The 21,151-nt window shown below is 47.4% G+C and overlaps 1 protein-coding gene across 6 annotated transcripts in view; it reads left to right on the top strand.

Moving 5' to 3' along the window:
• Positions 1–6,861: 6,861 nt before the first annotated feature.
• The window catches only part of RGS3 (regulator of G protein signaling 3), a 112,013-nt gene continuing 97,723 nt past the window's right edge, over positions 6,862–21,151 (top strand). For 3 of the 6 annotated variants that reach the window (XM_061604399.1, XM_061604395.1, XM_061604397.1), the window contains exons 1-4: positions 6,862–7,065; positions 8,883–8,945; positions 12,710–12,768; positions 13,556–13,650. In XM_061604399.1, coding sequence (XP_061460383.1) covers positions 6,981–7,065; positions 8,883–8,945; positions 12,710–12,768; positions 13,556–13,650 — 302 coding nt within the window. In that variant the 5' untranslated portion in view covers positions 6,862–6,980. Of the gene's footprint in view, positions 7,066–8,882; positions 8,946–12,709; positions 12,769–13,555; positions 13,651–21,151 lie in introns of those variants that run through there. The other 3 variants (XM_061604392.1, XM_061604393.1, XM_061604394.1) reach the window with 2 other exon arrangements.

Consider the following 21,151-nt stretch of genomic DNA (forward strand, 5'->3'; position numbering starts at 1 on the left):
TGGCAAGAGGAGGTGCAGGTTATCCAGGTAGGAGGCTGGTTGTCAAAAACTGCCTGTCCAGTAAGGAAAAATCACTGGCAATTTTCTGTTGGGGCAAAGTCCTCACTGCCTGCTGGGGCTTCTCTTGGCAACATACCCCTCCTGAGGAAAATCAGCCTTTTCCTGGGACTCCTCCCCCTTGAAGTTGTTACGCCTCCTTGTCTTCCCCCTTCCTCCCTCCCTACCAATGCCTTTCACCCATACCAGCCAGACAGTCCCAGAGCAGAACAGCTTTGCTGCAGGTCTGCAGCTTCATCCATTTCTCTCTGAGGACAGACAGTCTTCTGCTGCACACCCCCTTGGCTGGCTTGAAGGTAGGCTCCAGGTTGCCACTCTGTTGGAGTTTGCTTGTTTGTTTGGGACAGATGTCTGGGCAGAATGATGGCATCAGTGGACCATAAGGAGGTCAGGCTTGGCTGTTTGTTTGCTGTTTAAGTAAAAATGCTTTCAGCAAAAAGCTGTGCCTCTCCAAGGGGTGACCTGCGCAAGCTGGGTGCTGCAAGTACGGGTCTGACTCAACACCTGGGCTCTTGCAGGGACTCTGGGTCAGTCAATGCTGTTGACCTTAATTACCCATCTGTAAAGTAAAACTAATGCTGCGACTGAGTGACATAGTAAGACTTTGTGCCCTCTGCCAATGTTTTAAAGAATCCCAATAATCCACACCACCTCGGAGAGAGAAAACTGGGCATGTGGATAGGAGGGCTCCTCGCTCTCCAAGTTCCAAATTAGATGAGATGCCATTCGGTGGCTTTTAAAAGTAACTTCAGCTCAGGCTGGGCCCCCAATATGAATTGGGATCTTGATGTGGGGAATAGGGAGGATTTAACCCTTTCCTTCCCTACAGTTATGATCTGCATTGTGGCCCCCTGCCCTTACTACTTTTGAAAAGCCCTACATACAATGGGTTGTTGTCTATTACATTTATTTTGGCCTTGGGGGCAAGTTCAAGACATTTTAAATAACTCTGCTTAACCTGGCCACTTTCCTTTTGAAGAAAAGGAGTCGTGGGCCCCTGATCTGGAATGGGATCTGGAGCAGAATGGGGTCCTGAGCCAGTTTTCTGCTGATCATCACCCCCTTCCCAGCTGCGCCAGAAGGTGCTATTTGCACTAAACAGTGTGTCCAGGGACAGAAAGCAACCCGGTAGCAGTGATTTAAGGAAACGTTTCCATTCTGGAATAGCAAGAATATGATAATAGCCAGCAGGTGATTTAAATGTGTAGCTGGGAGTGTGCTTCAAATAAAAAAAAGCATTTAAAAAAAAGGTATCCTCCAAATTCTGTGTTAGGTTCAGATTGTGTGTCACAAAGCAAACTCAGGCTCCTACCCATGTTTGATCTGAAACGTGTGGGCAGCACAAGGTGACTGGTGAGACAATTATGCTGGGAAAATCAGGAGATGTGTGTGCATAACCTGTGTGGCCACCAGCTCTCCCCAGCAAGTCCCTCTATGGTTTATGTGGCTGGCTGGCTGAGCAGATGGGTTTTACCACACAGTGCATGATTTATGGCACAGACAGGAAATATCTGTGGCCTTCCAGGCATTGCTGGACTCCAGTGTCCAGCATGACCAGTGGTCAGGGATGTGGGAGTCAGCAATATCTACAGGGCCACAGATGCACCATCCCTGACTTGTGGGATTTTCTGCCACTAAATGTGGATTTGATTACTTTAAATGGGAGTCCCACATATTCTTGGGGGTGGGGGGAGGGGAGGTCTGTTAACAGCTTTTAATAGTCATGATGGCTAAATGTTCAAAAACACTGACAAATAACCTTGTGGGACCTTAAAGATTTAACTAATCTATTATGGCAGAAGCTTTCCATTGCCAGAGTTAAGCAGCATCTGCCTCTGTCACCTTCCTAGCCCATTTGTGGGCTTCCCATTGGGGCATCTGATCGGCCACTGCAGGGGGCAGCAGGCTGGGCTATGCCCCACTTTGGCCTGATCCAGCTGGGGCTCCTCTTGTGTCCTGGAGCTGTCCCCTGCCCTGTCACCATCAAATGGGCTCTGAGACTAGGAAAAGCCCAGCCGCAAGGGGAAATGGCCGGTGGGGAGGCATTTGCAGGACAGAGCAGGTGGCAATGGTTAAGATCCCTCTTTTCCTTTCCACTCGTTCTCTCCTGCAAACCGCAGGCAGCTCCATCCCTGGATTCAGGTTACCAGCATTTGGGAAACATGCAGGAACACACCATGCAGTTCTACCCTTATTTTGTAGCAAACAACAGTGGGTCTGGTGATACTTAAAATAAATGTATCCTGTTAGGAGAGAAGCGGCTTAGTCAGACATGTTACCTTTGAATGAGGCCTTCTCCAGAGAGCAAGGGGCAAGTTGCTCATTAAAACAAGGACTTCTGAAAGGTAGAGTTTCTTAACTCTGCAGCTGATTAACTTACAGGCTGGATTTTACTATCCTGCCTTGAGACACAATCTTGACTTTTGATCTTAGGACCTTTTAAGAACATAAGAACATAAGAAGAGCCTGCTGGATCAGGCCAGTGGCCCATCTAGTCCAGCATCCTGTTCTCACAGTGGCCAACCAGGTGCCTGGGGGAAGCCCGCAAGCAGAACCCGAGTGCGCAGAACCCGAGTGCAAGAACACTCTCCCCTCCTGAGGCTTCCGGCAACTGGTTTTCAGAAGCATGCTGCCTCTGACTAGGGTGGCACAGCACAGCCATCACGGCTAGTAGCCATTGATAGCCCTGTCCTCCATGAATTTGTCTAATCTTCTTTTAAAGCCGTCCAAGCTGGTGGCCATTACTGCATCTTGTGGGAGCAAATTCCATAGTTTAACTATGCGCTGAGTAAAGAAGTACTTCCTTTTGTCTGTCCTGAATCTTCCAACATTCAGCTTCTTTGAATGTCCACGAGTTCTAGTATTATGAGAGAGGGAGAAGAACTTTTCTCTATCCACCTTCTCAATGCCATGCATAATAAGGTCTCACGCATACATACCTTCAGGTGTGCGGGGGAGAAAGCATTTCACTCCCTTAACACCCATTAGGGTTACCAACTTCTTAATCAACTGCTATAGCTATGCCATGAACACCCACTTGTTCTGAAATCCCTATAGGTCTGCCTGCCCCAACCTGGCACCCTTGAGATGCTGGACCCAAACCCCCATAATCCTTGGCGCTGAGGCTGATGAGAACCGGATGGCAACATATTGGGGAGCTACTCTAGGGGATTGTGTTTCCCTCCATATTGTGAGAAGTTTCACCTGTTGATTGCTGCACATCAAGCTGATGTTCAAGGATGCAGGAGGAAGCTAAGCTGTATTTTTCTGTGCACTTGGCAACTCAAGTGTAGGAAGAGCAAAAAAACAGAAACTCTTCAACATTTCTGCCAATAAACCTTTTGATACCCCTTTCCTAATAACTCCCAGTATAACCACTTTGTCCTAAAGAAAATTATGGCAATTATGTCTTACATAGGTGACTAGATGCACAGTAGAGTTCCTGTACCTTGTAGAAGGAAGAAACATTGGGGTTGGGAGGGGTAGCTGGTTACGGTACTTCTAAAATGGAGTTAAGAGACCTGATTGGAGATCCTGGCAAGAGAATGGGGGGGGCAGGTTATCCAGGTAGGAGGCTGGTTGTCAAAAACTTCCTGCCCAGTAGGGGAAAATCACTGGCAATTCTAGATTCTTACAGGATTAGTGAATTTCACTATTTCTTCCAGGTACAAAATATTTTATAACCATTGCTCAATAAGAGGAAGAAGCCACTTACTCTGTTTACTGTCAGTAAGTGTTGCTGCTATACATAGATTTGCATTAGCCTATCGGTGTATTTATGTTTGCCCACAACTCAGATCTTTCCCAGCCCTCTTTACAGTTCAGTAAGGCAGGGCCGGCTGGCTGGCCTCAAGTGCATCCCTCTTCCCCCTGCCCTTGTGTCAGAGTTACCGCTAAGTTGTGCTGAAGCAAGACATGCTCTTGGGCTGCTGCCCACAGCTGCTTCTGCCCTTTCTGAAAAAAAAGAAGGAAAAATGCAATAAAATGTGGTGTTAGGAAGCTGTGTCTGAGAGAGGGAGTTTCTAGGATACACACATGCACTGGTGTGCCAAAAACAGTTGCCGTGTTTAGAACGCAAGAGATGCCGGCTTGGGACAGAGGAGCAAAAGAGGTTAAAGAATTCAAGGGCCGGAAAGAGCACTGTCTCCTCTTGCGGTTTCCAGCAACTGGTTTTCGAAAGCAGGCTGTCTCTGACTATGGAAGCTAGTACTGTAGTCACTGATAGCCTTCTCCTCCATGAATTTGTCTAATCCTTTTTTTAAAGCCATCTAAGTTGGTGGCCATCACTGCTTCTTGTGGAAGTGAATTCCATAGCTTAACTATGCGCTGTGTGAAGAAGTCCTTCCTTTTGTTTGTCCTGAATCTTCCTACATTCAGCTTCATTGGGTGTCCACGAGTTCTACTGTTATGAGAGAGGGAGAAAAACTGCATGATTGTATACACTTCTATTATGCCACCTCTGACTTGCCTGTTCTCTAAACTGAAATGCTTCAAATGCTGCTACCTTTCCTCAGAGGGGCATCACTCCATCCCCTTGATCATTCTGGTTGCCCTTTTCTGAACCTTTTCCAACTCTACAATATCCCTTTTGAGGTGAGGTGACCAGAACTGCACACAGTATATAAAATGTGGTCGCACCATAGATTTATATAATGGCATTATGATCTCGGCAATTTTATTTCCAATATCTTTCCTAATGAAAAGTAGTAATAATAACATAATTAAAACCACAAGGACCAAAACTAGTCAACAAAAAGAACTAAATTGAAAGGTTCTTGAGTATTATTTAAAAGTATGAAAGCACATGACAGACTTTGCATGACCCCCAGTGAACATGTCCAGAGAGGGGTGCAGGGAGACCTGGTGAGCCTTAGGCAAGAGATTCACACTGAGGGTGTGTGTGCGCGTGCGTGTGTACACACACACACACACAAATCTGAAATACAGTTATTTATAACACTGGCGTACATTGCAGAATGGCTGTAATAAATACTCCTGCAGATTCTGAGGGCTAGAGACCTAAGGAACCATCCGCTTCCATCCCACACGCTTTTCTCCAGGGCTCTGCTTTCCTTGCAGGTATGGAGCTGGACACCTGTGCCAAGGGCCAGGGAGGCAGACCTCTTCCAAACAGCAGCATATCTGTTCGAAGGTCACCTCCAGGGAAGCAACTGAGGAGGAAGATCAGCCCTTCTTGTGTTAGAGGCAAGGGTAGGTGCTGGGGGGGGCTGGCCCAGGGGTGTTGGAAGGGGGCGGGCAAGCCTGGAGGCACATTGTGAAGGGAGAGGAGACGGGGGAAGGGGGAAATGGAGTGTTGTGAGCACCTTGGCAGAGCCAAAGTAAAATACCATCCCCATAACTCCACTGTTGCATTTCTAACAGTGTATACTCTGACGGAAGGGAGAGGCCAAGAGAATCTGCTTACACCCTTCCTTGCCCAACTGCCGCCCACCTGCCCTGCAGTGTAGGCCAGTTGATCCCAAACTATCTGATCATCACTGCCACCACCCTCCCTCTTTGTGTCTGCAGCTCCCAGACAAAAGGGGAGTCAATTAAACAGGACTAGGAGGAGGTAGCCTCCCATTCCCTTGCCACCTGCCTGCCAGCCCACCCCCCTTGAGGGGGAAGGAAGTTTCCTACTTCTGCCAAGATCCCTTTCAGTTTAGAAGGGGAGCAGATTCAGCCCCAGCTCTGTCTCCCCCAGAGAGGAGAGCAGCCAGCTTTTCTCTATCAAGCCCAATCCTGTACCCTTCTAGCATCAGCCAAGTGACTGAAGCTTGTGGGGGATTTGCAAGGCCTTGTGAGTTTTGCAGCTGTGCACACAGACTCACCTGTCAAATTATAGCACTGCTTATTAAGAGCAAAAGAGAAAGGAAGAGGACAAATAGTTTGCTGTGTCTCAGACTATTGAAAACAAAGGAGCTCTTTAGCTCAAATCAATCTTCCCTTGCTAGTTATAAAGCAGGCTATCGGTCTCCTCATGAGTCACTTGCCAGTTCTGTAAGCTGCATATTGCAGCCCACCTTCTAAGGATTTTTCCTACCACATGGATTTGAAGGGCGCCTGGCTCCCTTGGACCAAGTCAAGCTCAAGTCACCTTCTGCAGGTAGCAGGGAATTAACTTCTTGGGAGGAAGGAAGGGATGCCAGATGGCCCTTGGACAGAGGAAGGAGCCCAGTCCCTGTCAGATGGGATCAGTCCTGGGTTTGTGGTTCCAGCTAGGCCTGAGTGCTGAAATGGAGGGGACAGAGAGCAGCTTTCTGTCACGTACTCGGCATCTCCTAATGCAGACAGCTTGCTGGTGTTCAGTGACACATCTTTGCATTTGAGGACCTTTTCTAGTTCTCTTAGCTGCCCTCCCCAGTCCGAGCTTTCTTCTGATTTCTTGACCGTTGTCTCAACGACAGGGGCCGCATGAGTGGGCTGCTGGCAAAGGCTCTGCTGGCGCCAAGCCTCGCTGGAGACGGACGAAGACTCTGACCCGGTATAACCCTCCGGGGACCACAGTCAGCAGTGCGTTGAATCGGGCAAGGGATTTGTATTTTCTTCTCCGCACTGCAGAATAAGGAAACGGGCTCTAAAGAACATGCCATGAACGAGTTTACTTTTAATAAATAATAGCTATAATTCTAAAACAAACCCCAAAATTTTAAAGCTCACACACACGTATTTGGGCAGACAAATAAGTCTATATGGCGGAGGGGGAGGGGAGGGTGTATCGGGCAGCAGGTGATCCAGGTGGTGAGTGGCTTTCAAACCCGCCAATGGGCTCGGCCGGCCGCCCTTTGTCCTGTTCAAACGGCGGCGGTTAGACGGAGTCGCTCCTGCCTCTTGGGCTGACTGGCAGGTGGGGCTGACCGCTGAGAAGGCAGGCTCGGTGCGCCCCTCCCCCGGCGGTGGATGTGGCTGCCGAGGCGGTGGGCATGGAGCTCAGCGCTGCCCGTCGAGTGTCCCTCCGTGCCAGGCCGGACGGCCGTTCGGCGCCTCCCTCTTATCTGGCGCCCGTCGGTGAGTCCGTCGTGGGGGGGAGGGACGGGGGGCTGTTGCCGGGAGTCGTCGTGTGTTGCTCCTGCAGGGTGGGCGTCTCTACCACTCTCCCCCCGCGTGCGGGGCTTGAGCATCGAGACAGAGCAGCAGGTAGCAACCGCCCCTCCTGCCAATTGTACGTTATTCCTTGCAGTGCAAGTGCGGGAAGGCTCCTGCTCCGCTGCCGAGGACGGAGGCTGCTGCCCTCTGCGGGGTGGCTCACGTAGTGCAGTGCACGGGAGCATCGTGTGCGGGTTATGGGAGGGTTCATGTCTCTTCTGACTTCCAGGCGGGACAGGACAGCGGCTGAAAACCCTCTGCTAGGAACTGCACCATTGCAGCCCAGGAATTCTTCTACCACGAACAAATTCAGAATAATTTGCATACCTTCTAGATAGCTAGCCATTTTCTAGCAAGGAGGTGCTGGGCTGGAAATCTTCTGATCTGAAGCTTGCTTTCTGTTGAATCTAGATATGTATGTATTTCATTTATCTGTCACTTTATACCATCAAAAAGGACTCAACGCAACTTGCTTTGTACATGAAAACAATTAAAACCTTAAAACCTTACCAATGACAATACAAAATCCATAAAATGTTCATCCAGCAGCATATATTAAATCAGGACCAGGTCCTACGCACCCCGCAAAAGAGGAGCACCAATGAGAAGGCAACATTAAATGAAGGTCTGAGCCTGGCAACTGAAGACTGCCAAGGATGGCACCAGGCCATCTCCCTGGGGAGAGCATTCCACCGCCTGGGGGGCCACCCTCCCATCACCCTCGAGGGGGTGCCCAGAGAAAGGCCTCTGCTAAGGCCTGCAGGATCCAGGCTGGTTCATAATGGGGAGGGAGTCCTTGAGGTATGACAGTCCTGAGCCGCGTAGGGCTTTGGAGGTCAAAGTAAGCACTTTGGATTGAGCCCCCAGATTAATAGGTAGCCTGTGCAGCCAGGCCAGAATTGGTATAATATGTTCAGACCTTCTGGTCCCCGCCAGTAACCTGTCTGCTGACTGTAGTTTCCACACTGTCTTCGCAGGCAGCCCCATGTATATAGCCTGGAGGTTACCAGAGCGTAGACAACTACAGCTAGGTGTCCCTGTCCAGATAGGGTTGCAGCTGGGCCATGACCTGAAGCTGGTGGAAGACAGTCCAGGCCACCAAGGCCACTTGTGCCTCCAGCGACAGAAGTGGACCCAGGAGTACTGGCAAACTGCACACCTGCTCCTTTAGGAAGAGTGCAACCTCTTGCCGAACAGGCTGAATCCCACTCATGCGGTCTAGGGTTAGGGTTAGGCGCCTCAGTCTTACCTGGATTGAGCTTCAGTTTATTGGCTCTCATCCAGTCCGTAACCAAAACCAGACGCATCTGCTGCCACTCCTGCAGATGTAAAGGAGAACTTCTCCTCCTCCTCCTCCCCCCCAGTTAAAAATCTGGCTGCAGTTGTTTGGACCAGCTGAAGTTTCTGAACATTCTTCTATTTTTTTTAAAAAAACCCCAAAATCTCAAGTCACACACTCTTTCCTCTCCTATTCCTGCTGGGAATTGCAAGTGGGGAGGGGGCTGCTGCTGCACTCGGGTCCTGCTTGTGGGCTTCCTCAGGTATTTGGATGGCTGCTGCGAGAAGAGAATGCTAGACCAGCCTCTAGTTGCATATCTGCACTTTAAGCTAAGCTCATTGTTTCCATTTCACAGTTGGGAAACTGAGACTTTTTAGTGAGTCTCTGCCTGAGAAGGGTCTTGAAGCCTGATCTCCCAGATTCTGCTTCTCTCTCTCATTGCCTCTCTTGCCTCCTCTAGGGCAGCTGAAGCTCTCCATCACCACCACCACCACGCAAGGCAAGAAAGACCTGATCCTGTATGGTGAGTAGCTGCTTGGTTTGGGAGCAAAGGGGGCTGAGTGGGGAGAGAAGCAAGGCAGCTACCAGAAGCCAAGTCAAATCAGTCTTATTGTGTAGCAAAACTGTTCCCTTCTTTTGGGGTAGGTTTTTTTGAAAAAATAAATTTATTGCAAAATGCTTTTGACCAGGTGTGGGGACTCTGAGAACCAGCAGTGTCAGACAGATGCAAAATTGGAAACACAGAATGTGTTGTGAATGGTGACTCAGGTGTGGAGCCAGTTGCCTCCTGGACACCCACCCCCGCCCATGAACCATATGCATTGGGATGACCAGCATCTACGAGCACAAATACTTGCTGAGTGTCCCTAGGGCATCCCCCAGCTTTAAAATGGGCCTTTATGCTTAAGAGTGCTAACATAACTTGCCATTTCTTAAAACAGCAAGTTTAAAAGAAAATCTCTGCTATGTCTGACTTATCTGTTCCTCGCTCAGAAAATATGTGTATTGATTTATTTCCTTTGACCAGGTCTTTGCTCAAGGTTTACACTTTGTAATTGGACACAAAATATGGAGTTGGGGAAAAATTGTGCTGTTGGAAAGCTGATAATGTGCAGTTTGAAAAATGCAGGGGGCAGTGGGAGCATTAGACATGATGAGCATATGTGTTATAAAAGACTTAAATGACAGGCAGTGTCAGGGACAGCATGTGGACAGGTTATATAAGGACAACCTGCCCAAACCATATTAAAACACCTTCTTCATTGAGGATGGAACCTCCTCCTCTTCACCTACATCTTCGGGCTGGTAACACTTTGTAGCATCCTTGTAAATACCTTAAAGTACTCATTTTTTGTGTTTCTGTTTGTTACTGAGCTAGGGCAGATCCATACATTTTATTTATTTACTGCACTTATATCCTACCTTTTTCTCCAAGGAATTCAAGGTGGTGTTACATGGTTCTCCTCCTTCTCTTCTTTATCTTCACAACAACCCTGTGAGGTAGGCTAGGCTGAGAGATTGTGACTAGCTCAAGGCCACCCAGCAAGCTTCATGGCTGAGTGGAGATTTGAACCCCGGTCTCCCAGGGCCTAGTTCAACACTCTCACTGAAACCGCTACACCAGACTGGCTCTGTATGAATTGTCACGATATAGTAAGTAGGGAAGAACTACTCACTCCTGTGGAGGAGCTGCCGTGGATACCAGGTGTAAGCCAAGAGCAAAGCATGCTTTGCGTTTGTCTGGGGTGTTTTGGTTCAGTTTTGTTTTTAATGGGTTGTCTGACGGGAAATTTGTGTAGTTGGAAAATCTGCTTTAAAACAACCGCTGGCTTTGCTGGCCTGTTTCCGAGTTTTGTGTTGCAGCCTAACCTGTTGCATTCGGATGTTGTGCTTTGAGCTTGTGTTCACGGGGGGTGGGGATGTCTGTGGGTCAAGTAGCTCCATACCCAGCTGCTACGTTGAATCTGGCTCTACCCTGAGCCAGTGTTTTTGCACCTGGCTGTCGTTGATGGATGGTTTTGAGGTTCTAGTGAAGAACAAAGTAGATCCTGGCAAACCTGAAGTATGTCCCTCCCTGTGCAACTATTTCTTGTCTTGCACCCTTTGCTTTGGATGTTGGGGTGAAGGCTCGCTCAACCAGAAGAGAACACTGTGTGTGACATCCTAGCTCTTTCCTTCATGGGGGGGGGCAGAGCAGGATGGGGACGGAGCTTGTATTCAGCACTGCCCGGAGGAACCCCACCCCCTCCTCTGCGAAGGGCATGGCAGAGCTGCTCAAGGCTCTGCGAGAGATCAGGATGCGGCCTCTGATATTTAGCTTGATGGTGCTGTGGGGCCCAGGAGCTTGGCATCCAGACGTGGAACTGTGTCTGCCTCCAAACAAATGCTCGGATCTGGGTGTTTTTAGTAGGCTTTCACTAACAGCAACGTTGGACGTGCGTGCGCAGGCACATACGGGCATGTAAACATCCCTCTTCCAGTTTCTCTCCCTCCCAATGGCCATGGGACATTACATGGCTGCCAAAAGAGGGGCTTCATCTCATTTCAGCAAAATGGGGAGGGGGCTTGTTCTCAGCTGGCTTTAAAGTGCTACACTTTAACTCTACTGAAAAGTAAATTGAACAAAAAAGTAGTGCATTTTGAGAACATTTGTTTTGGTTACTCTTTTGTTTCATGGTAAGTATTGCAATGTTATCAACACACAGCAATTCTCTCTCTCTCTCTCTCTCTCTCTTTAAGCAAAATGATTTGTGCCTTTTTCGTGCACACCTAGAATTTTATCATTTAAATTATAGCAGTAAGTTGCTCCTCAAGGCTGAAACAATTTGCTGGCTAGCAATATTTATTATTACATTTTCATACTGCCCCTCCACCATGGAGCTCAGGGCAGCGTACACAGTGTTCTCTCTCTCTCTCTCTCTCTCTCTCTCTCTCCCTCTCTCTCCGCCTCTTCCCAAGCCCCTATTTTATTCTCAACAACAGCCCTGTGGAGTAGATAGTTTTGAAAACAACAAATGGCCAAAAGTCATCTGCATAGCTGAGTGGGGATCTGAACTTGCATCTCCCCAATCCTAACCTGACACTTTTAATTCCTGTGCCACATGGGCTTGTGCAGGATAGACCATTTGGGCTACAATCGGGTTAGGGGAGATGCTTCTCCAATAGCTCCCTAAATAGCTCCCCCTGCTGCTGGGGGACGGGGCTGTCTGTATGGAGAGGTGCTTATGAATCGGGGGGGGGGAGGGCAAATTGCGTGCTATCCTGTGACCCTTTGCCGTGAGGGGGTGAGTTTCTGCAGGAAGACCTGCTGGGGTTCAGGGCTCCTTGACCGGAGTTAAGGCCCTGCTTCTAATCATGGTGGTAAAGAGTTGGTTTGTACTTTATAGCAGCAATGGAAAGACAAAACTGCACATGGGCAGAGACCCCTCTTTTTTAAAAAATTGAATAATTTTAACCCCATTTTCTGGGTTAAGCCCTGACACTCAGAACAGGTTCCAGGAAGAAAAGGAGGGCGGGAGGGGAGAAAACTAGCCATGAAAAATAAATTCTGGAATGGTTAGATGTTCTGCAGACTGAGCCAAATCTGCATGGCTTTGCTTACTGTTGTTATAAACAAGATTGTGTCATGATTTGTTCTGCTTCTGCTGCAAGATGGGTAATGGGCTATTTTAAACCTGTTTAAAAATTGTGGCTCCCACCCAGCCCTGTGGTGGTGCAGCTAAAGCATCTCTAACAGCCTACCTCACAAAATGACAGCCCTCACGTTTCTTTGGAAGAAACCACAGAGGTGTTCACGCCAGATCCAGTTTGTAATGTAGACGTACTTTGCCCTCATGCTTTCAAGTCCAGCTTTGCAGCCATGGGAGCTAGTAACTTACTATTTCAGAAAAGAAAAGAAAACAACTGAGGTTCTCAGGATGCTGAATTTTATACCTAATTCCATGCTTTTATGGAGGATTGTGTAATGCCAACTACCAGTGCTGGGTGGTTGTGTTCAAGCTCAAATTAAGCCCTATACCTGGGAGGGCTCTATGCACAAGGAGATGAGCTGGAACATTATGCAGCCCTCCCCCCAGGGAGTGGAGAGCTGAGAGAGAAAAAGAGAGAGAGAGAGGCAGGAAGCTGCATGGTGAGGGGTGTCTTGTGTGAGTGTGTCGTCCAGTAATCATTAAGTGAGCTTTTCAGTTCACCTTTTCCTCCTCTTGCTCCCAGAAAAGACACTGCCCCTGTTCATGTTCAAAATGCAATGTCTTCTTCTTTGTTTCTCTCCCCCCCCCCGCCCCCCAGTCATGGAAGCCAAAGGCCTGAGGGGGAAGGAGTGCCAGCTTTGTGACTCCTTTGTCAAGGTAGGTTTGCTGCCCTCAGGACAGAGGCTTGTGCTGGCAATAGTCCAGTCCATCTCTTGTGGTGGTGGGTGGATTTCCCTGGAGGGCGTCTGTTCCTCCTTTTTCCTTCAGCTCAGACCCTCCAAACCAAGCTGCTATGTTGTCTGTCACCATTGATTTTTGCTGTATATGTCTAAGAAACAAAACCCTTCCCTCTGTTTGCTAGCAGTAAGGGCGGAAGTGAGAGGCCCTGAGCATCACTGAGCAAGTGTGGGATGCAGAAATCTCTGCCGCATCTCTTTTGGTCCTTTGATGCTGGACTCTGGAGACCACACAGAGACCACACCATGGCAAAGGCAAATGCTTTCTCATGCTCTGCAGGAGCATGTTAACTCTCTCCGAAGTTGCCGTGGAAGGTGCAATCCTGTCTGATTGGGGGAATGGTCTTTTCTCTGTCTTTGCATAATGGACTTCTTATAAGTGCAGTGACCCTCAACCTCTCTGGTTGTGTTACCCAGCTTAAGGACTCCACTAGCTTTGGGGAACTGAGCAAAACCTGGGGGCTAGTTTGGATACCTTAACAAACCCCACCTTGTCCCCTTCTCCTCTCCCCACCCAAACATTTGGTGTAGAATTTTAAAAGGCAGTAATAACATTATATTGTGGGTTCTATTCATGCCTTGAAATCCAGGGAATTTTTCTTCCATTTAAAATCTGCCAGCTGTCAGCTCACAGAGGTGAGTCAGCTGGAGATTTGCTCTAGCTTAAAGAAGGTTAACACACAGTTTCTCTTTTTCTTCCTACGAAGGTATCTCTTGTGCCAGAGACGAATCGAAAGTGCAGTCACAGGACCAAGACTGTTCCGGACAGCCAAAGCCCCGTCTTCCATGAGTGTTTTCTCTTGTGAGTCGGGGGCGGTGGGATGCCAGCTCCTGCCTCTCCCCACCACCCACTCTGGGTCATCTTGTGTCCCAAAGAAGGGACCAGGCTGTGAATACGGCTGGTCTAGGAATCCTGAGCCAGACACGTTTTAGCTGCACTTTGCCTTCTCTGTGTCTCTCCCTAGTCTTGTCTGACATATACACACACAACCCCCCCCACTAAAAACACTCTAAAACATCATAAAAACAGACTTTAAAATATATTAAAACAAAACATCTTTAAAAATGTATTTTTTAATAAAGCTTTAAAAACATCTTAAAAAGCAGTTCCAACACAGACGCAGACTGGGATGAGGTCTCTACTTAAAAGGCTTGTTGAAAGAGGAATGTCTTCAGTAGGCCCCCAAAAGATAACAGAGATGGCACCTGTCTAATATTTAAGGGGAGGGAATCCCACAGGGTAGGTGCCACCACACTAAAGGTCCTTTTCCTATGTTGTGTGGAACAGACCTCCTGATGAGATGGTATCTGCAGGAGGCCCTCACCTGCAGAGCGCAGTGATCGACTTGGTATATATGGGATAAGACAGTCTTTCAGGTATCCTGGTCCCAAGCTCTATTAGGGCTTTTTGCTTTTTGTAGCCCGATATATCCTTTATTCACAAAGCCGGCTGCCCCTGAAAAAAGAGTATTTTGGTCAGACAGGAGGTGCAAATTAGTCACTCAACTACTGGAGAGTGACACATTCCAATTAATTCGGTATGAGGTTCTGAACGAAATTCAAGACCCCTTATTGGCACTTCAATCCGTTCTATCATTACTCAGGCCTTATATGATTAATAAAAATAACTGTCCTTCCAGTAAATTTCAAAAGAGCCAATGGTTCGACCAAGACTGTAGAGAGGCAAAAAAAATCCTAAAAAAATTTCTTCAGTGGTCAATCAAGTCCCCGTCCCCCCGATCTCTTATGGCCTTCAAATCAGAGAAGGCCTTTTACAGAACCCTTTTGAAGGAAAAAAAAATAGCCTTTGCCGAATCTCGTTAGAATCTTCTAACAAAGACGATAAACGAGAACCAAGAACGTCAGTTCTGGTCTTTAGTAAAGTCGGGACAAGGGCTGAGTAATATTCTTAAGCCCGGCCTGATCTCGATTTCAACCTGGCAAGCTCATTTTCAATATCTTTATTCCTCAATTTTGTCTCCATACAGTATTCTCCCAATGTCAGATATCATGAATTTGCCCTCATGGCCCCCTGTTTCAATCCAAGAAATAAAATCACTGATCGACTCATTAAAAAATGGAAAAGCCCCGGGTGAAGACTTTCTCTTACCAGAGGCCATTAAACAATTCTCTGACTGGTGGGCCCCATTTCTGGCCCGCTTATTTACTAAAATAAATGACACAGGTGTAATCCCTGAGGGCTGGAGATGTAACATCATCATTCCTATTTATAAAAAGGGAGATCCCTCTAACCCTGCCAACGTCCGGCCAATCAGCCTGCTGAACGTAGTTTCTAAACTCTACGCCAAATTTCTTTTAATTAAACTAGAAGACTGGGTTCTGGCACAACAGATCATTCACCCAGAGCAAGTAGGCTTTTGTAAAGGTTCCTCCCTGATCGATCATTGCCTTACTCTCCATTTTTTGGCAAAACAGTCCATCGCCAGTCCCACCCGTCATTTATACGCAGCATTTGTTGACCTGGCTGCGGCGTTCGATTCGATAGACAGGAACGCTCTGTGGCATAAGTTGCACAAACTGAATATTGATCTACGCCTTCTATACTTAATTCGCACTTTATATGCTGATACATTTGCTCTGGTAAGAATTCCCTTTTCTGGAGCCCTCTCCGACCCGATCGAGGTAGAGAGAGGCGTTAAGCAAGGATGCCTGTTAGCCCCCCTGCTTTTTAACTTATTTTTAAATGACATTATCCCTTTTTTATCAGGACCTCAATTTTTTCCCCCCTCAATTGGCCAAAGGAAAGTCTCGACACTTCTTTACGCCAATGACATGGTCCTTCTTTCCATAGTCCCTATCGGCCTCAGAAAGTTGTTGAGATCTCTACAGACCTATTGTACAAAGGAAAATTGTACAAAGAAAAATGTTTTGTTGGATGAGCTTCAGTTGGTTCAACTCGAGGACGTGGACAAGGTGCTTGGACAGGTACGTGCAACCACTTCGGTACTGGATCCTTGCCCCTCCTGGCTGATAAAAACTAGTAGGAATGGAACAGGTAGCTGGGCCAAGGAAGTGATAAATGCCTCTTTACGAGAGGGAGTGGTCCCGGGCTGTCTGAAAGAGGCAGTGGTGAGACCACTCCTGAAAAAGCCTTCCTTGGACCCAGACAATTTTAACAGCTACAGGCCAGTGGCGAATGTTCCATTCCTGGGCAAGGTCTTGGAACGGGTGGTTGCTGGCCAGCTCCAGGCGCTATTGGATGAAACTGATTATCTAGATCCATTTCAATCGGGTTTTAGGCCCGGTTTTGGCACTGAGACAGCCTTGGTCGCCCTGTACGATGACCTATGTCGGGAAAGAGACAGAGGGAGTGTAACTCTGTTGATTCTCCTTGATCTCTCAGCGGCTTTTGATACCATCGACCATGGTATCCTTCTGGAGAGGCTCGCGGAGTTGGGAGTTGGAGGTACTGCTTGGCAGTGGTTCCGCTGCTACTTGGCGGGTCGTCTCCAGAAGGTAGTGCTTGGGGAACATTGCTCGACACCGCGGGCTCTCCAATATGGGGTCCCGCAGGGGTCAGTTTTGTCCCCCCTGCTTTTTAATATCTACATGAAGCCGTTGGGAGAGGTCATCAGGAGTTTTGGAGTGCGTTGTCATCAGTATGCTGATGACACGCAGCTCTACTTCTCCTTTTCATCTTCTTCAGGTGAGGCTGTCGATTTGCTGAACCGTTGCCTGGCCTCGACAATGGACTGGATGAGAGTTAACAAACTGAAGCTCAATCCAGACAAGACTGAGATGCTGTTGGTGGACGGGTTCTCTGATCGGATGGTGGATATATACCCTGTCCTGGACGGGGTTACACTCCCCCTAAAGGACCGGGTTCGTAGTCTGGGAGTCTTTTTAGACTCTTCCCTCTCACTTGAGGCTCAAGTAGCCTCGGTGGTTAGGAATGCGTTTTACCAACTTCAGTTGGTAGCCCAGCTACGTCCCTATTTGAGTAAAGAGGACCTTACATCAGTGGTACATGCTCTGGTAACCTCACGTTTGGATTACTGTAATGCGCTTTACGTAGGGCTACCTTTGAAGACAGTTCGGAAGCTACAACTAGTGCAAAATGCGGCGGCCAGATTGCTGACAAGGACCAAGTGGTCCGAGCATATAACACCTGTTCTGGCCAGCTTGCACTGGTTGCCAATATGTTTCCGGGCTAGATTCAAAGTGTTGGTATTAACCTATAAAGCCTTATACGGTGCGGGACCACGATACCTTGCGGAACGCCTCTTCCGATATGAACCGGCCCGTGCACTACGTTCTGCTACGAAGGCCCTCCTCCGGGTTCCAACTCACAGGGAGGCCCGGAGGGTGATGACAAGATCTAGGGCCTTCTCAGTGGTGGCCCCCGAACTATGGAACAGTCTCCCCGAGGAAGTACACCTGGCGCCGACTCTGCTCTCCTTCTGGCGCCAGGTCAAAACCTTCCTATTCTCTGAAGCATTTTAAGTTACACTGATTTACTTTTTAAAATGTTTATTGTATTGGATTGATGATTGTATTTTAGTATTATTTTGTTATTCATTGTATTTTTATGCTATTTTATGTTCACCGCCCAGAGAGCTATTGCTAGTCGGGCGGTATATAAATTTAATAAATAAATAAAATAAATAAATAAATAAATAAAATAAATATAAACTATGCTAAAACTAAAGTTTTAGTATTTGGAAAGAAATTCCAAGGCTGTCGTTGGTATATAGCTGAACATCAGCTAGAGCAACCCCGGGAATTCAAATATCTAGGAATTTATTTCTCGGACACCCTCTCCTGGCAATACCATCGACAATATACTAAACTGCTCACATCTAAGACAGTAGGGGCAATACTAAAATTTTTCCGCACTATGGGTGGCAATCAAATCCAACCAGCATTAAAAATTTATAACGCCAAGGTGATCCCACAGATCTTATATGGAGTCTGTTTGGGGTTGGGATAACCACACTGTAAAAGCCCTAGAAACAATACAAAACAGCTTTCTTAGACGCTTACTATCTCTCCCGATGGGAACCTCAGCAGCAATGATGCGAGCTGAGACTGGTTCCCCTCCCCTTATAGCACATATACATTTCATTCTTTTGAAGTTTCTAAGATCTCCCAAAGAGTCTCAGTCTAGGGTACTACTCCAGCTATGCCTTAACCACTCTTCTGCCTTTGCCCTATGGGGCTCTAAGCTAAATAACTTGTTATCTACATACCATCTCTCAGCATTGGAGTTTAATTCAGAATTAAACAACAAATCTCTACGTGAACGTATATTCCATCACTCCCTGAAATTAGATATGCTAACTATTACCAACTCAAAGGTTTCTCCCTGGTTCTGGCGTTTTAAATTAATTCCTCAATGCGCTACTTATCTCACACAATCTACACCCTCTGCTCTTAGACAGGCATTTACAGCCTTACACTTTTTTTCCCTTCCAAACGCCGACAGGGAAGGCCGATTAGCTAGTGTTCCTAAGGATCAAAGGATTTGCGTCTGTGGTTCTCCTACATTGGAGGACCTCCCTCACGTATTGCTCTTTTGCCCAATATATATTCAACCTAGATCTAGATTCCTTAAGAAATGGCTAGACATTCCCTGGCTTATCTCATCCAATGAAAAAATTATTTTCTTAATGGCTGATCATATCCAAGAAGTAACTCATAATGTATCCCTTTTTATAATAGCGGCCAGAAAACTTCAGGCAAATTACATTGCCTTATCAAATATCACTTAGGTATTATTTTCCCCCCGGTATTTTTTCCCCATGATTGTTCTTAATTTCTCCCTGTTTGATTTTAAATTATTGTATTTATATTGTGTTTGTATTGTATTTTTACTGTATTACTTGTGTTGGCCTCCGGCCCTGCAATTCAATTTAATAAACATCCGCAAACATCCGCTTTTTGCACCAAAACTAGAACCTTCAGCTTGGCCCAGTAGCTAACGGGAGGCCAGTGCAATTCTTTCAGCTGAAGGGTAGCATGTTAGTGGTACGCTGCCCTAGTGAGCAGTTGCACCACCACATTTTGCACCAGCTAAAGCTTCTGGACCAGCCTCAAGGGCATTCCCACACAGACCACATTACAGTAATCCAGCCTGGGGTTACCAGTGCGTGGACTACAGTGGTCAGGCTATCCCGGTCCAGAAACAGCCACAGCTGTCTTACCAGCCAAAGCTGGTGAAAGACACTCCTAGCCACGGCGGTCACCTGAGCCTCTAGAGACAAAGATGGATCCAGGAGCACCCCCAGACTACAGACCTGCTCTTTCAGAGGGAGTACAACCCCATCCAAAGCAGGCAATGGACCAATTATCTGAACTCAGGAACCACCAACCCACAGCATCCCTGTCTTGCTAGGATTCAGAGTCAGTTTATTGGCCCTCATGCAGCCCACCACCGAGTCCAGGCAGCAGTCCAGGGCTTGCACTGCCTCTCCTGATTCAGATGTTACAGAGAAACAGAGCTGGGTATCATCAGCGTACTGCTGACACCTCGTCCCAAATCTCCTGATGACTGCTCCCAAGGGCTTCATATAGATGTTAAACAGCCACAGGGACATGCCTAACACAACTTGCCTCATGCATGGTGATCTGCTGCAGTGAGATGAAGAGGGATAGATGCTGTTCAGCTGTTTCCTTGCAGCCCTAGAGCCTCAGCCCTCTGCACAAAGCTAGCTTGTCGGCAACTGTCAGCACATGCATACACACGAGCCCATGGCTCCTGCCCTCCCCACTATTGGCATTTCTTTATTTGGTAGCTTCTGTGCTTCTGAACAGAGCCTGGGGAAGACATGTTCCACGGACTCTGAGCTGCCGATGGCATTGCGAGGGGAATCAAGCCAGGTAAAAAGGATTTTTCAAGAGTGTGCTCTTGCACGGTGAAGGAACAGAGTGTCACTGTTTGGCAACTGAACTGTCTCAGTTGGATTTTAAATCTGGGGCAGGGGGATGCATGTTCTCTCCTTGCGATGTTTGTTTATCTCCTTTTGAACAGTGTCTCTTAAGAACATAAGAGCCTGCTGGATCAGGCCAGTGGCCCATCTAGTCCAGCATCCTGTTCTCACAGTGGCCAACCAGGTGCCTGGGGGAAGCCCGCAAGCAGGACCCGAGTGCAAGAACACTCTCCCCTCCTGAGGCTTCCGGCAACTGGTTTTCAGAAGCATGCTGCCTCTGACTAGGGTGGCACAGCACAGCCATCACGGCTAGTAGCCATTGATAGCCCTGTCCTCCATGAATTTGTCTAATCTTCTTTTAAAGCCGTCCAAGCTGGTGGCCATTACTGCATCTTGTGGGTGCAAATTCCATAGTTTAACTATGCGCTGAGTAAAGAAGTACTTCCTTTTGTCTGTCCTGAATCTTCCAACATTCAGCTTCTTTGAATGTCCACGAGATCTAGTATTATGAGAGAGGGGGAAGAACTTTTCTCTATCCACTTTCTCAATGCCATGCATAATTTTATACACTTCTATCATGTCTCCTCTGACCCGCCTTTTCTCTAAACTAAAAAGCCCCAAATGCTGCAACCTTTCCTCATAATGGAGTCGCTCCATCCCCTTGATCAATCTCGTTGCCCTCTTCTGAACCTTTACCAACTCTATAATATCCTTTTTGAGATGAGGCGACCAGAACTGTACACAGTATTCCAAATGCGGCCGCACCATAGATTTATACAATGGCATTATGATATCGGCTGTTTTATTTTCAATACCTTTCCTAATTATCGCTAGCATGGAATTTGCCTTTTTCACAGCTGCCGCACACTGGGTTGACATTTTCATCGTGCTGTCCACTAGAACCCCGAGGTCTCTCTCCTGGTTGGTCACCGCCAGTTCAGACCCCATGAACGTATATGTGAAATTCAGATTTTTTGCTCCAATATGCATAATTTTACACTTGTTTATATTGAATTGCATTTGCCATTTTTCCACCCATTCACTCAGTTTGGAGAGGTCTTTTTGGAGCTCTTCACAATCCCTTTTTGTTTTAACAACCCTGAACAATTTAGTGTCGTCAGCAAACTGGGCCACTTCACTGCTCACTCCTAATTCTAGGTCATTAATGAACAAGTTGAAAAGTACAGGTCCCAATACTGATCCTTGAGGGACTCCACTTTCTACAGCCCTCCATTGGGAAAACTGTCCATTTATTCCTACTCTCTGCTTTCTGCTTCTTAACCAATTCCTTATCCACAAGAGGACCTCTCCTCTTATTCCATCTTGGATCCTGACTCCCCTTCTTAGCTCAAGCCCACCTTCCACAGCTTGATGAGGTTATTGGGCTAGAAAAAAAGTGAGCTGCAAATGCAT

The sequence above is a fragment of the Rhineura floridana genome, chromosome 20, assembly GCF_030035675.1.
Source record: "Rhineura floridana isolate rRhiFlo1 chromosome 20, rRhiFlo1.hap2, whole genome shotgun sequence".
Taxonomy (NCBI): domain Eukaryota; kingdom Metazoa; phylum Chordata; class Lepidosauria; order Squamata; family Rhineuridae; genus Rhineura; species Rhineura floridana.